The sequence below is a fragment of the Notothenia rossii genome, assembly GCF_949606895.1.
Source record: "Notothenia rossii genome assembly, chromosome: 9".
Lineage (NCBI taxonomy): Eukaryota > Metazoa > Chordata > Actinopteri > Perciformes > Nototheniidae > Notothenia > Notothenia rossii.
This window is the reverse complement of record NC_136907.1, coordinates 19,986,071-20,003,182: the sequence shown is the minus strand read 5'-3', so window position 1 is coordinate 20,003,182 and position 17,112 is coordinate 19,986,071. Positions and strand designations below refer to the sequence as shown.

At 38.8% G+C, this 17,112-nt stretch overlaps 2 protein-coding genes across 2 annotated transcripts in view; one reads left to right on the top strand and one right to left on the bottom strand.

Annotated features, from left to right (window-relative positions):
• Positions 1-17,112, top strand: part of LOC307017925 (uncharacterized protein) — a 49,087-nt gene that overhangs the window by 11,089 nt on the left and 20,886 nt on the right. The gene's annotated exons all lie outside the window — the stretch shown is intronic.
• On the bottom strand, positions 9,789-11,325 carry LOC307018363 (uncharacterized protein; the record flags this gene model as incomplete). Its single annotated transcript, XM_079648594.1, has 5 exons — positions 9,789-9,985; positions 10,228-10,376; positions 10,594-10,765; positions 10,925-11,074; positions 11,313-11,325. The coding sequence occupies 5 exons, from the start codon at positions 11,323-11,325 to the stop codon at positions 9,831-9,833; spliced, it is 639 nt and encodes a 212-aa protein (XP_079504720.1). The 3' UTR covers positions 9,789-9,830.

Here is a 17,112-nt window from a genome sequence, read left to right as displayed (position 1 = left end):
GCTGCCCACCTCCTGCGCATCTATGAAAGAGATCAACTCAGTCAAAGCACCGCCTGCTGACCAATCAGAGCTCAGTGTGCGGAGTTTAAATCTATCAAGTCATATCACAGGATAAAGGAAATACAGTTTAAACTGCCGTATGCAGAGAAGATGCCGACGTGTCGCACTTTATCATTCATATAATATAATATATCACATTTCCTTTTCTGAGTCAGCTTCTCGAGCCGTATGTGGCCGTGCATCACCTACATTGTCACATACTGTATGCAGAAGTATTATTTTAAGCAACACATTAAGTTGACTAAACACTCAACTCAAATGTAATTTAAAGTCAGATCAACTCGTGCCTTAGATGGCAGTGATATCACAAAACTGTTGTACGCTTTCAAACACTCTGTAGTTATTTTTTAACCAGTTGTTCTATATTCACCTTGCAGGTGCAACTATGTGGCTTGTATCCTGGATTATATGTTTAAGTCATGGATGCTTAAAGTTCATATTTGTCGAATATTAGTTTACTTTTCATTAATGAAGTATGACGCTGCGCTGTCCCTATTTGTGATTGGTCAAATGTTGCTAACCCCGCCCATTTCACGTGAACGCGCTCACAGCTGGAGAGAGAAACCCTGGCTTGATTTACCGAATTGATAACCAGCGTCGTACAGTAGGACCGCTTAGCGAGATCTCGTTTGTTAGGGTTAGTTAAGATAACTCAAACATATCCAGGGTATGTTGAACTGGCTTCGTAGTACAAGGCACAGGTGGCTGCATAGCAGCGCTAATGTCAAAGACACAAACATTATACATTATATTTTTATTTTACCCGGATGAAGTGACACAAATATTTGGGAAGGCTTAGCCTTCCCTAGCCTACAGTACCCGCCGCCCCTGCCCTCAGAGAGGGCCTAGAGGGCCCTGACAGCTCGCCACTGGCATAGAGTCTTTAGAGTGGTAGGGAAGAGAATATCTATTTTCCGTTAAAAGCTCTTGAATTGAAAGGCAACCAGTTTACTTGCACAGTAAACATGTTGCAGCCTCTGGAATAAGATGGACTGCCTCCATTATTTTGGGTTTTGCTCTCCTCCAAAAACTACCTGGGGCTCCTCACACTTCGTCTTGCAGTGAAATCAAAGCTGCAGGTTTTCTGGCCGGCAGCAGCAGGGACAGTATTGGCTTTCAGACGGATGAAACCTCTCGAGGTGTGCTCGATTTATTGTTGGAGCCGTGTAAACACCCACTAACGTTGAGCATTAGCTGCTTGTGAGGGATCGAGTGCTATCATCACTTCCAGGGTGTAAACACACAGGAAGCTGCATGTAAACCAAGCTGCAGATTAAATAAAGACAAACTCCACATGAGATTAATCCGAGTACATACGCCATTTTGGGGACAAAAAGGGGAAACTGCTCTCAGGGAAAGACTGCTGGAAATTGTGGAAAACCTATATTCATTTGGTTTATTAATGCTCAGTAAACCCAGTCATCAAATTAGATATGCATATACTTTACTTATACCAAATTGGAACATTGTTTTAGCAGCTTGTTAACAAGGCAATAAACAATATAAAATGTGCAGAATAAGTCGGAATACAACGTAATAGACCAAATTCATACTCAAACAAAATGTACTGACTTATAGTTGCAGCTCTCATGCATTTTTAAATGAAAAAGAAACATTTTTCATGGATTTATCACCCGATACTGAAACATTTCCAACGTTCCCAGAGTGTAAAGGCCCTGACACACCAAGCCGATTTCGGCCGTCGTTAGATGTCTGGCCGTTGATGAGCGTCCTGTCGCCCTACTCAGATTGGTGTGTCCCGCGGTATCGGCAAAATAAATCACTCTGATTGGCTGTTCAGCTTAGCGAAACACTGTTCAGCTTAGCGAATGGGAATGGGAGTGGAGCAGTACAGTACTTAAGTAAATGTACTTTGTTACTGTCCACATTACATTAAAATGGACCTATCATGCTATATTTGAATAATATATTGTAGGGCCATACATATATAAAACATGTCTGTGAATTTTCTTTTTCTAAATACCAAACAGATCATGCATTTTAGCCATGCCTCATTTCACTCTATTTGCTCTATTCCAGCCCTGTTTTTGCAGGGGCTGATTCTGTGGCAAATGAGCTGCAGCTGACCACGCCCCCCTGCAAAGGAGGGGGGCGAGGCACGAGCGTTATGTTACCATGCTGTTAACATGCCACGCAACCTCTCATTCCCCTGATAGATGGAGAGTTGCCCATATAGGCGGAGCACCCCGTTTCTGACTTCAGAGATATTTAAAATCTGGATCAGTCTGTATCAGATCCGTTGCAGCCCCGTTTTTAGAGATTTGGGTATGGAGGAAAAGAGAGAAGGTTGTGTTTTCTGACACTTGGTGAGTTCCCTGACACACCGGGGACACATATTCATGTATAAAAGACGTACAAAAGTGCATTTTGCATGATAGTTCCCCTTTAAATTACATATCATTTGTTAGACGCTTTTATCCAAAGCGACTTACATGGATTCAGTACTGTGGACAATCCCCACAGGAGCAATTTGGGGTGGAAGTGTCTTGCCCAGGGACACAACGACATGCTGACTGCAGTGGGACTCAAACTTGCTATCCCCTGATTTGAAGTCCAGCACACTATCACTGAGCCACAGCCGTCCACAATCTGCTTAGAAGTATTTTAATGTTGTAGCTGCTCAAGATGGTCATTTAAAAATGTTTTAAAATATACTCTTAGTAGTTAAACCAATAATAATGCTACGGCTGCAACTGACAGTTATGTAGGCATTTTTTTAAATTTGTATTAACGCTGTGTGATTAAAAGAATAAGCACAAATAGCAGGGTATGCACACATATTTGCCCCACTGAAAAGGCACTGCACCGATACTGTTAAAATATTGGCATAGATCATCCCTGTGCTGCATGGATGTATAATAAGAACTGGATACAGCGTGGGAGGCTCATTGGCGCATGAAGCGAATGGCCCAACTTTTGAGATCAAAACGTCATCAAAGTATTCATTTAATCATATAATCCATTCTTATTGTGCATCCATAGGTAAAGGTAAAACTCATGTAGTACTGAACATGTCACATGAACGTACCGGGGCACGGTCCCGTGGGTTAGATCCGCGTTCATAATGCCGAGGAAAATAACTTTCAGAATAACGTTATTAGCACATTTTACAACTTGAGGACCAAATGGGCTATACAAATGTTCATACTGGGTAGTTTATTTAGTTAATCATCCAATGATTTACAGACGTCTCTTTCCCAATGTTAGTCAATGGGAAAAAGTATTTCCGGGCCCAGCGACTGATACGGAAGTGTAGTAACGCCGTTTGGCCACAACAAATATTTTCCTCAGAGTCCGGCGCACTTCCTGGGGGCTTGCTGTGCTGCTTGGCTCGAGCTGTAGCATGTAGCTATTTGTTGTTTGTATATATAACGCAGTCTGTCTTCCAGTTGTTGCCTCTTTTGAATGACGAATACACACTACCGCCGCCTGCTGGTAAGGAGAGTTATTGCGACTCACGCATGCGCAGTGCGTACGTGCTACTTGGCCGTCGGCTGAAGTCTTTACGGTGTGTTTTTGGCTTTTAATTACCTCTCAAACTACCTACATTAGTTATAGATATGTTTATTTTTACTGTCGGGTCACTCATTACTGATCCGCGAGCTGCATGATACTGATGGGCTGTCATGAGAGGGAGAGTGCGCTCTGTTTATTATTCCCGTGTAAATATAAGTTACTGTACACTTTTGAATAGTTAATCTACTATAATTAGTTGTTTTAATATTGAATCATATCAATTTGTTTTAAAGCTCAATAAATAACAAAGAAGACCTTTGACCGGCACTTTTATCATATTGTCCGGAAGATTTAAACTTAAACGGACATGTTGACCGGCAAAAAATAATTATTTGGTGTCAGTTTGGTGTGTCAGCGCCTTAAGATGACGTCTTTAAGTCGTATTTGTCCACCAACAGTCAATGTATTTGATTTAAATGAAGAAAAGAAGCTCAAACCAGAGAATGTTTGGTGTTTAAATTTGTTTTAGCTAAAACTAAAAGAGGCAAACATAACATAGTCTCAGTTTATCAATTGTGATATGATGTATTTTTCTGTTATATTATTGTAAACTGAATATCTTTGGATGTGAAGACATTCATTTAGGCTCAAGGAAATGTGGACCGGCATTTTCATTATATTCTAAAATGTTATTTACCATTTTCAGCTGTTGATTCTATTTTCGGAAAATTGGGAAAAATTTGGATTTTATTCTCCACTTTGTTAGTGATAATTTGACCAAGGCTGTGGACAAATCTAGTAGTTTGATCACTATGAGAACTTCTTTGTCAGCTTTTAATTGCCTTTGTTTGTGCAGAATTTAAAGCAACAATGATTCCAGAGGGAAACTCTCCACATGTGCCTCGCCCCATCTCAGTTTGAACAATAAGCTGGACTTCATTTCATTCAGTTCTTATTGAAAGACGCATTGTAAACCTGTATTAAGCTACATTCTCCTCTGTCTCCTCATTATGGAGAGAATTAAAAATCACAAAGCATAATTATCCATCTCCTTAAGGTATAATTTACATTCTTTTAGTGGATATTTAGCCACAAAAGCTAAACTATCTTGCGGAGTCATGCTGCTGTTTCAGTACCTGTTAAAACACATTTTACAGAAATGAAAAATGTGAAGTAGTAAAACTAGCCTACTCTCGGAAGGAAACTGTGTTATTATTCTGGGGGGGATTTTATTTGTATTGTTTGTCAGGTGAGTCAGCTATAAAAGTGCAAGATAAAACATGTTAAGTTCAGTAAAGAGGTGCCATAAATGGTTTTATGCCGTTCAAAGTGCTTCACAGATGATTGACAAGCTGAAATAAGTCAATGGGTGTAAGCTGTGAAAAGCAACAGAAAAGACAATTCTTCAAATGTTAGACCAATGAACCAAAAAAACAATACAAATGCTAAAAGAATGTTTAAAAACTGTAATGACCGTAATAATAAAGCAGCTTAAGATAAGAAAACAAGATAAATGAACTAAAATGAAACTGAATTGAAATATGATTAGCACAAATTAAGTAATATTAAAATAAAAAATGTAATTTGAATTCAAACAAAGTAATAACATGTTAAAATAGAATAACGTTTTACAACTTAAATAAGGTAAAAAAATGCTTTTAATCTTTTTTTTTTTTTTTTTAAGATTTCAACAAGTTTCAGCTGCTCTGATCCTCAGGTTCTTTCAGCAGCTTGGAACAAAATAGCTAAACGCGGACTCATGAAGTATAATTAATGCTGTTGAACTCTGTTACCTAATGGCGCTTTTCCACTGTAGCATGGTTTAAGTGGGCCGGGCCTCACCAGCCCCGCTTTTCTTTGCTTTTCCACTAGAGGTAGTTCCGGCTCAGGGTCACCTTTTTTCTGGCCCTCCAAAATCGAGGTTCTTACCGGGCCAACCACCGGGCTGAATATGCTAAACTAGTGCCGTAAACACTCTCGACTGCTGAATGGTCAGAGAGAATCGCTGGCAAGGGGGCTACAACTACAACAAAATGAACATATGTGACCTGCTCTATCGAATTCAGTCGCATTGACCCGAAGACACATTTTGAGTTGTATACACTGCTGGAAAGACGATATTCCTAGCTTTCTAATGATATAAAGATTGTTTTTGTACTCCAAATATTAAGCGAAATATGTCACATTATATAATGACTATCACCGAGTCATCATTTTGAGAAAAAGGCCTTCAAAGTTTTCTCTTCTCTGGAATCCATCTGATTGATTATTAGCGGAGCAAATGATGAAAATACTACGGAGGGAAGATATTTTTGTGTGTGTGTGTGTGTGTGTGTGTGTGTGTGTGTGTGTGTGTGTGTGTGTGTGTGTGTGTGTGTGTGTGTGTGTGTGTGTGTGTGTGTGTGTGTGTGTGTGTGTGTGTGTGTGTGTGTGTGTGTGTGTGTGTGTGTGTGTGTGTGTGTGTGTGTGTGTGTGTGTGTGTGTGTGTGTGTGTGTGTGTGTGTGTGTGTGTGTGTGTGTGTGTGTGTGTGTGTGTGTGTGTGTGTGTGTGTGGTTGGTTGGTTCCCGGGGAAAACCCTCACGAGAAACACCGGCTGTTGTTATGCCTGCTGTGACGTTACTCCGTTCTCCGCTTGTAATTATGCCGTTACAAGCTTCAAAGTTGTATTTATCATCTGAATTTGCTGACACAAGTTTAATATTCTGAAAGCCAAGACTTTGTTTAATTGAAATCAGATGAAAACAAACTGTAACGGACCCTGCCGTGTTATTTATGATTACTCTACGCTTACATTCATAATGTCAGCCGGAGGGAGGGGGGGCGGCGCTGCGGAAGAGCAGATTGCCTGTCATCTTCCCTTTTCAAGCTTAAAGAATATATTTATCGTGTGAGTTTGGAAATAAAAGTTTCATATTCTGAAAGCCAATACTTTGTTTAAAATCAAACAAAACACCCGAATCCCGAAAAAATAGTTTTTTTACGCAAATCCACGTTTATTTTTTAAATGAGCCGTTGCGATTTTCGACTGATTTCGATAGAGCGGGTCACATATGTTACCTTGATTTAATTGTAATACACGTTTCAAAATGATGCCAAAGTAACAACATGCTGATACCGGTCTGCAGACAAGACGGCAGGCGAAAAACCTTTTAAAACGTGTGTTTTCTGAATGGAGATCGGATCGACCAGGCTAAGCTAACGTTGTGTATGCTACGTCCAGACTCACAACAACGGCCTACAGACATAAATAAACCAGCGATTGTATTCGCCATGACACAGACAGTCTGTGGTTTGTACATGTTTAACTTTTGTCTAGTTTCTGAACAGATATGAGGAGCTGTGAGCTCCGAGTGTTTTGGTTTTGTGGTTCGCATTGAAGATGACGCTCCTCCCACCGAACAGCCGATCGCCCCGCCTACACTGCGTTACTATAGTAACTATCTCAGTTACTAAACTGTAATGGAAACGCAGCATAAAGTGAGCCTGGCCTACCAAGGCCAAACTAAGCTGTGCTAAGCCGTGCTAGGTCCTGTAGTGGAAAATCGCCATTAGAGTGATTGACATTATGATACTAGAACAATGAGGATATTTTATAAAATGTAATGAAAAGTAAGAAATCATTAGAAAGTACAGAAGGCTATAACATCTGGACCGTGTTGAAGTTAAAATACTTTATGAAGCAAGAACGCCACACATTTTTACATAGAAACAACGAGATTGTCATTTATTTAAAATGTTGGACTACTGACCAGACTGAACAAGAAATGTGAACACATTGTATTTCTTGGAAATGGTGATGGAAATATCACAGTAGTTGTATTGACTTAATGATTAAAAATGCATCAATAGATCTACTTCTACTGAAAATAATCAAGGCGCAGCCCTACTTAAAAGCTCATACATCATGAAGTACAGCCGCTGCTTAAGACAACTCCTCGCCATGACAAAGCACTGAGCAGCTGTTTATTAGATCTATTATATATAGAGGTTATCTCTGCAGTAAGTAATGCAGTTCATCTTAATGCAAACTCAATACTTCCTGTACGAAGCTGCTTCAAAGCAAAAGCTTCCCACCAAAGAAGAAGGTGGGTGGGGGGGGGGGGGGTTAGTACTTTTACTTTGAAGCTTTACAGGAAGTGGTTAGTTTGTGCAATCGTGTGCAAATGAGCAGTGGTAGGAAGTACATTTACCCAAGTTCAACTTTGAAATACTTGTACTTATTTAAATGTAATGCTATACCTTTTACTTTTACTCCATTACATTTAAAGAGGAAATAAGGTGTTATACTCCAAAACACGTGATCAACTTTTAAGATATGCATCTCTAAAAATTAAACTAGTGGACTAACTGTTTATGGTACCACAAAGTAAAAAATGATACAATATATTACAAACAGTTATTGTGTGTATCAGAACTGTGTTTGTCTAAAAGGCAGCTTGATGCAACAATATAAAAAATTTCATAAATGCTGTTCTGTACTTTTACTTAAAAATGTAGGACTTTTACATGTAATGAAGTATTTTGACGTTGACATATTCCTTCTATACTTAAAGAGCTTACGAAATGAAGGACAACACTGTTCTTATTAGGATAATATATACTATTATTAATGGGAAATCATTTGTCATTAATGACAATATGCCCGCTGTATTTATAAATCGTGATTTATTACAACTTTCCATGCTCGTTTCCGATGTTACACGACCGCTCCGGACCAAACAGCTTTCGCCGGTTAGTGACGTCACGCACGTCACGAGTAGAACACTTTTTGAATAATACACTAACTATATGGCTGATGTCGGACTCTGGCTCGGATATTTCGACAGCATCGAGTGACAGTGAGTCGTCAATAGACTCGGTGCACTTTCAAGAAGAGGAGGATTTTATTGAAGAGGATGCCGGTGTGGTGGAATCAGATCATGGGGGCGAGTCTAACGTGGTGGAACCATACCAGTTTGAGCCACAGTATTCAAGTAGCGGTAGAGATACAGACGGGAGCGAAAATGGGGACGATGATCCTGGATTTGGCGGAGATCCGGTGCGGCAACAGAATACAGACTGGTATACATTTGACTTTAATTCATAGAGATTCTCAATAAATAGTAAATAAATAATAATAAATAGCAGGCACACTTGGCTCAGGCAACAGAACACAGACTGGAATACATGTGATTATAATTCATAGAGATGTTCATATATAGTAAATAAATAATAATACATAGCAGGCACATTGGCTCAGGCAACAGAACACAGACTGGTATACATTTGATTATAATTCATAGAGATGTTCATATATAGTAAATACATAATAATACATAGCAGGCACATTGGCTCAGGCAACAGAACACAGACTGGTATACATTTGATTATAATTCATAGAGATGTTCATATATAGTAAATACATAATAATACATAGCAGGCACATTGGCTCAGGCAACAGAACACAGAATGGTATACATTTGATTATAATTCATAGAGATGTTCATATATAGTAAATAAATAATAATACATAGCAGCTATATAAGTACAGTCCATTTACCATTTACTGGTATACATTTGATTATAATTCATAGACACTTGGCTCAGGTAACTGCATCACACTCTGCTAGGCTTAGAACTCACCACAGAAGTAGGTCTCCTCCTAAAAATGCAATTATTTCTCAACTATCTTTTGTACATTTAGCTGTACATGTGAAAAATGTACAATCATGGAAACAATTGAAGAGTGCCAGTGCTGCCAAGAAAAGGATGTCATGGTGGCCAAAATGGAGGAATTCAATGAATATGAGGGAGATGGTGCAAACATAACCTGCGTAATAGATCACCCAGGATTCCAATCAAATTGTCTGGATGTTTGGGTGTTGCAGACAGCCTACCATCATTATTCAAAGAGGGACAGACAACAAGCAGGTGATCAGCCACGTAATGAGTAAGTTACTTGTGTTCACAAATTTGTAGAGCTCAGAAATTTGATGTATTTTTGGGAAGTCATTTTTTGGGGGTTATTATTTTTGGGTCACTCTGGCAAAGTTACAGAATAAATAGATAAATAAGCAAATAAGGTTGAAGTGATTACCATTGACATTTATGATCTTGTATTTTACAGAATGTATCGCTATGTGGCATACCGCCAGCTAGTGAGATTTTGCTGGGGAATACTTGGTAAGAGCCACAGAATCCCACTGCCATCATGTGCCATTAAAAATATCCAGGCGACGTTTCCATCTGACATCTACACGTCGTTCAAGTATCCAGCACTTGATTAGAGTCAATAACAAAACTGATTGTCAGTTCAGTGATTACATCTGCTTCTAAACAGCACAACAGCCTCTCTCTTGTCTGTTTTTTCCCATCGACTGCTGAGTGGATCTAAGACATCGAAAGGTTCCTCATCGACATTGTTTTCGCACAAGCGTAGAGTCTCGGTCAAGAGTTCGGTAACATACTCTGCAAAAAATATGTTTTATAATCAAGAATTATATACTATATTTTCTAGTCCCCCAATTATGCATAGCATGCCCTGAGGCACTTTGCATAATTAATCATTGTAGTTGAAACTGTACACTACATTCTCACATAGCTCAATTTTCAATATTTACACAATAATGTTGTCCAAGATTGAATGTTTTTCATTAATTTGGTAAAACGGTATAATTAATGTTATTATTCTCTCACTTTCACTTTCTTACCATATGTAGCTGCTGTATTCACACGTCTAACTACATGACCACCTTTCTTTGCTTTGGGGAATTTCACAGTGTATTGGAGTTGTCCTGTACTGGTTTTGGCATGCTTCCTGCCAGAGTTCTCATTGTAGTGCAGTGCTGCTAGGATCAACCTACAAAATAAATACATTTATTGTATAGAGAGAGATAGAGAGAGAGAGATTTCATAGGGATTTTAGCATTTGCAGGCCATTTACATGCACACAAACCCATAGATCTCACTACAGGAGAGGGGAAACCCCCCAAAAAGAAGAACTTGGCAAATAGATAAATAAGCAAATAAAGTTGAAGTCTCTAGTATTTTCTGATGAGATTCATATTATACTTTACCTGCAATATATGCCAGTGTACGAGTATGCATACATCTTTGGGGCAAACTGGTTGACTATACTGTGGTATACTTCCACCCCGTAGGTTTGCTGTGAAGGTGACATCTTCTTGACATCTCTGACAAAAGCTTTCTGGCTGACAACTTTATTCAGCTTTAGTGCTGGCACTGAATCTGAAAATACACAATCAAAAAAGGATATAGGATATAGGATATACGATAATAGAAAAAATATTAGTTCTTCACTGCATATCATTTTTCTTTACTGAAGACACAAAAACATTCCAACACAACATTTGATGAGTGTTCCATTGTCCTAGAAAATATTATTACCTGCTTTGAGCCATTTTTTCTTGCGGTGCTGAGCTGCAGGCAGCCGACCATGGGCACATTTCTCGAACACTCTGCCATGTTTGGTGTGAATGTTTATAATGTGGTTGTTGAGGGACAGCCATTTTTCAGCAATAATTTCTCCATTTCCATCTGGAGTTGATACGGCACACCAGTACAAATGGTTCAGAATGGATTGTATCCATTCCCCAATATCGGTACATTGCTTGTCCTTTGCAAGCTTTACCAGTTTTTGTTTTAGGTCTATAAAATAGAAAGTTCAGTATTTTTTTATTTTATTTTATTTTTTTTTAATATAAAATTGGAGAATTTTAATTCTACTATAGTTAAAAAAATTAACCTACTTTTTGCAGGGTGCCAAACGTCGAACCGATGGTCCACATGTTCTTGGTTTTCATTCAGCCATTTGTTGATCTGTGTGTGTCTGTCTGTCACAATTGTCTTCATGACGAGGTTTTCACTCTCCAAGAACTGGACACATCGCACAAGCCCCTCTTTTTCCATGTGGACACTTGAAGGGACTTCATTACTCTGGAAATACATTCAGAACACACATAATATTTTATAAAGATGGCTATCATAGAGCATTTGATTTTCAGCGGTCATATTTGTGAACATGGTTAATGCTTTGAGCTTGAAATGCATCGGCCAAAAAAAAAACACTCCTGAAATTATATTGTCTTGGGTTCGATAGAAAATATTCTCAGCTGTGTTTGGCTATAAAGTATTTGGAGGAGGCTATTCATAACATAGGATACATTCACTAATACTGACCTGCACTAATTGAACATCCAACACCTTGTTTATTGTGAGGTCTTGTATGGTATAGGATCCATACTTGGCACAGTGACCAGGGCTATCACAGCGTCCATCCCCTCCTAACACCAGTTATTTGTGTTTGTTAGTCTCCTTCAGTTTCTGCACAATGTTGTTCCGATTCTTGGTCCAGACTGTCTTGATTGCAGGTTGAAGGAATTTCTTCTGATGATTCAGAAATGTCCTTGTTGTGATGGTGTAGCAGTTGATGGACTTCAGTACCCTCAGCACTTTTATTGGTGGCAAAAAGAATTCCTACTGACAACAGCAGATTTCCAGCAGGAGTTTTATCAATTAAAGGTTGATTCTGCCATGACCTGTGAGAAAAATATATTCATTCAATTTTTCTATCATACTATACAACCTGTAGGAGTATCTCATGAATAGGACCACCTGTCAATCATGGCCACAAATATCATTCTCGAATACATATTTCGCATGGTCATCATTTAAAAATATTACCTTTGAAAACCACAATGTTTGCAGTTTTGATCGATTTCCACAAATGTGCCCATTGTTCTCCGAAGGCGACCTGGCGAGTTCTCTTTACACATCGGACAATGGGTGAATAGTGACATCAGGGAAGACATGAACACAAGCAGAAGCTTACTCATAAGAGGATCATTGTCATCCTGGTTGTCACTGTCCCTGTGAAATGGACAAAGAGTAAAATGATCAAGTCTGCAATAAATGGCTGGATCCGACCCTGCATAATGATAATGTAGCAACATTTAAAAAACATGACAAGACAATACTCATCAGTTGACGAATCAGATTCCACGTCTGATGGGCTATAAAGATGATCATTTTGATTATCCTCTTCATGTTGGCTATTGTCGGCTTCAAGCTCTTTTTCCTCATCAATTATGTCCCTTTCAGGGAGGTTTAGCTGCAGGTTGCACTGAATCCCAGCATCCACAGTACTTGTGTCATCATGTGTTTGTGTCCCAACAGTACACCCAGTTGGTTTGACTTCAATTCCTGAAAATATTATATTTAATATTATATAATGATATATATACGCATGTTACATGTATGTGTATTTGTGTCTTACATATCAATATTTAAATATTATGATACTGACCTTTGGAACAACCAACATGGATTCGAACTTGCTGTCCAGCTGACCTGAAACGCTGTCGTGCCTGCATGGACTTGTGGTGTATTCTTGGAGGGGGGTCCGTTTGCACATCAATTTAATTCTGAAATGTACAAAACACAGCACAACTTTACAAATACATTTTTGAAACTAGCTTGAAATTGTATTGAAGGTGTTACAGGCTTGGCCTGTCACTTCAAGAGTAGCAGCCGCAAGGGGTTGTGGGTTTTGGAGTCTGTGTGTGTGTAAAATGTGATGGCCAAGGCGAAGTGCGAGGGTATGAAGAGAGATACGAAAGCATGGGCGGACTGGGACACAAATTCAGCCCGGGACGTTCAGACGCACCGGCCCACGCGTGCGGACCACCCTTGTAGCCTACAGATAAATTATACATCCATGCTAATATACTGTTATGGCTAGATTCCCCAGAGTCAAGCCATAACTGCAGCTGTCTCACTTTCCTCAGGGTCAACTGCATAAGAAGAACATCAGCAATCAATTAAATTACCAATATTATATCAATATATATAATATCTAATAACATTCATAATACAACATGTGGTTGAATTGATTGAGAGAGCAATGCCATAAAATCAAACAATTAAATATATGAATTATGTACATACATGTGATGAAGATACAAATTGTATTTTTACACAGTCCGTTCTGTATACTTACTGGTGTAGACACAGCTTCCTCCCCAGTGTGGATGTCCAATAGATTGTCGCTATCCTCAGTTCTGTCAGTGGCTTTATTGAACAAAGTTTCCAATACCTATGTAATAATATTGACATTTTTCATAATTTGAAGCGGTTTTAGGCCTATGAGGTATACTTTTACTATAAATGCTGTGGGCAAAGTGCATGCAATCATATATGGCATCATGACTTCAACTCATAAATGTGTGAGATTTGACATGTCATTTTGATTCAGGCTTTATGCTTAAAGCAAGTAGCGCGGCTTACCTTCGCTCTCTCCCTTTTGGCGAATGCATTTCGCCGTCTCTTTAGTGGAGGACTCTGCATCGGGGGACGTGTAGGAATCGGCGTGGTGGCTTGTGCTGGCATTTGGGGTCTTGGCAGTATTGTTGGAACAGCATCTTTGTTCAGTTTGAAATTCTTTTTTAATCCAATTTCCTTAGCGAGCATTGTGGACTGGTCAAAACACGATCTTTCAAAGTGCTGCCCACAAATTGTAGGTTTCATCGACCCCGGGTTACCTGGACCAGCAAAGTCCGCCCTCGTACGACGCACTTGTTTGGTCCATATACGCGACATTTGATAATTTTTTGGCCACAAAAACATCCCATAGCCAGATTTGGAGACGGCCCCACATCCCCATACCACACATCGCTTGCCGATTATTCTTCGCGTTTTGTTGTTGTGCATCCTTTGTTTTAATATTTGCCGCTTCAAGGCATTTAAACAATGGTGACTCAGCTGTGTTCTGCTCAGCTGTGTTCTACTCATGACGTCACCGCCGGAAATGACCAAAGTTATTGTTTCCAGAGATACGAACGATCGTTACTAACTGACAACATTTGTATGCTGTTATAATCGTGATTTATAAAAAAAATACATCAATAATAAAAAAAACAAATGGCACATTTCACAATACAAATGCAGCCTCTATCATATACTAAGCCCACTAACAGGTGCTAAAAGCATTTCGTAAGCTCTTTAAGTAAAGGATACGAGTACTTCTTCCACCTCTGCTGGTAACTTTAATCCAGTAATTTCATATGGTTCTGAAGTGGGCCTTTTAAGCATAACTGGTATAATTTGATGCCAATACTTGTGTACTTTTGTAAGATTTTGATAGCAGGATTTTTACTTGACTTTACCATAGGTCTAAAACAAGTTTGTTTTACTAAACACTGACTGATATATGTTTAACATGGATATACACAAATCTAGGAAACGGAGCCGAGATGACAGAGGTAATTTGAAACGTTATGTGAAAATGTTTCCTGCCCTCTGAGATCTGACCTGAGAGGGAAAGGTCTCATGACTTTCTGCCATAGTGTGCACATTACCAGCTCACTGCAGCAGTTTAACCCTCGAGTCGCTTCAAAACTAAAGTTGCTTTGAAAATAAAAGTTAGTTAAATCTTTTAATCAATCCTGATCACCCAATCATTTACAATTTTCAGATTTTTCACGCTTACTTTAACACGCTAGTGGGATTAATTTCACAGTCTGGGATATGTCAATGCTTAAAGCTGACTGAATTGGCTGAATTTGTTTTTTGTGAATGAAATAAAACAAACACATGTAGCTCCATATGGCAAAATCACTGGAGATAGATTATAAAAAAGACAAACATTTTTTAATTGGGAAATGTTTCTGCTTATGGGTCTGTGAGTTATTGTAAGCGAACAAATTTAATCTTTTGATAACGACATAGACTTTACAATGTAATCATTAAACAAAGTGCATAGTTGCATAAACAAAATGTTATTTCAACATGTATATAATTTAGACCGGCATGCGCAACAGGAAACAACTCTGATTAACATCACAGTTACAGTTTAGATACACAGATTTTATGATTTTATGACTTTCTGGAAATCGGGTGGCTTTCACTGAGTGGCAAGTGAAAGTAAAAGTTAACAGCAGAATCACTTCTCTGAATCCACCCTTTTTTTAATCTAATCTAACACAAGCGTGAAACACAGGCTCAAAATCTATTTAACAGGAAGTGTCACTACTGTGCTGTACTGCTTTATATTTGATTTCGGTTGAGTCTTCATAAATGAAACAGATTTAATTTGAAAAGAGTTGAGACACAGATGATTAATCCACACAAGTTTATACATTTCATAAATTCTTCATAATAATGACTTTGATCATTGGGTAAACAATGGTAGCAATTTTATAAGAGCAGACGTCATTACATTTGCAATTTAAAAGATGCAGCACCTTCTTAAGCTTCATGTGATATCTGAATTTATTTTGAGTCACTATCAGGGGCTGCAGATAAGCCTGTGCCATCAGTCAGAGGAGGTCATTTTAAATATTTAATCTCAATGTTGTTTACCTTCTACTTCTATATTTTAATACGGTCACTTTTCCAAGAAAACATAGTGTACTTATGTGTTATTAGTAGGGGTTTAACGATTCACAGAATTCACGGTTCGGTACGTACCTCGGTTTGGGGGTCACGGTTAGGGTTGGGAACCGAAACTCGGTTCCAGATGAGAACCGATAAGAAAATGCCGGGTACCCATACAAAATACACAATTTCAGTTCTGCTTAACGGTTCCTAAACACGGTAGACCCTGTATTGCACCGGGTCCGTCTGCGCTGCGGTGACCCGGTGGAATACAGGGTAGGAGGACCGGCCATCTGTGTGTTCTGGAGAATCAAAGAATGGCCGGTCATCAGCAGGCCATTGACGGCTGGCTCTGATCGCTGACGTCCGGCACTGCCCTTAATTTTTTTAAACTGCATCATGTAAGTTGCGCTGACAGGCGACAGAGGTCCACAGTTGCCCCGCAGTGAGGCTTCCCCCGCCCTCCAGTAGACAGTTCACAAGCTCAGTCCCTTCATAACACCAAAGACGCTCTGAAGTGAGGCTCCACTACACTAAAAAAGAAAAAGACAAGGCACAGTGTAATGCCTATTAATAGCTTGCCACAGGCATAGCTCAGTTAAGATAAAGCACAGCTATTGTGTAATACATTTGTATTGCATGTATATTTTTTTATTTGTAAAAATGTCAGTTAAAGCTTAAAAGAATAAAGATATTTTTGTTATCTAAACGTTTGACCTCTTTTACAATTTTGGAATCGAAATGAGGAATCGATAAGAACCGGATTCGATAATCGGAATTGATACATTTCAAACGATACCCATCCCTAGTCACGGTTCGGTACGGGTTCAATACAACAAGAGAAAGCAAAAAAAAGTCCCAAATGCATAATTCCAGGTTTGTTATTTATTTTGCAAGTTTCAGTATACAAATAAGGAACTCTTAACATTTTGAATAATGAACTGTATTACACAGTGAAAAAAACCCCACAGTAGTAAGTAATTAGTAATCAGCAGCGAACCGCTTCATTCATTTTGTTATTCGACAGTATTGTTGTTTTATAGTTATTTGTTAATGTAACCCAATTTGTGTTCTTTGAAATTGAAAAGGATATCGCATTGTGTTTGTTACTTTCGTTGAAGTTGTATATGTCTTAAGTGTAATTTGGCTTGGCTTCCTATTTATGGACATGCTTTTATTTTGAAGGAGAGGTAGCGCTGTTG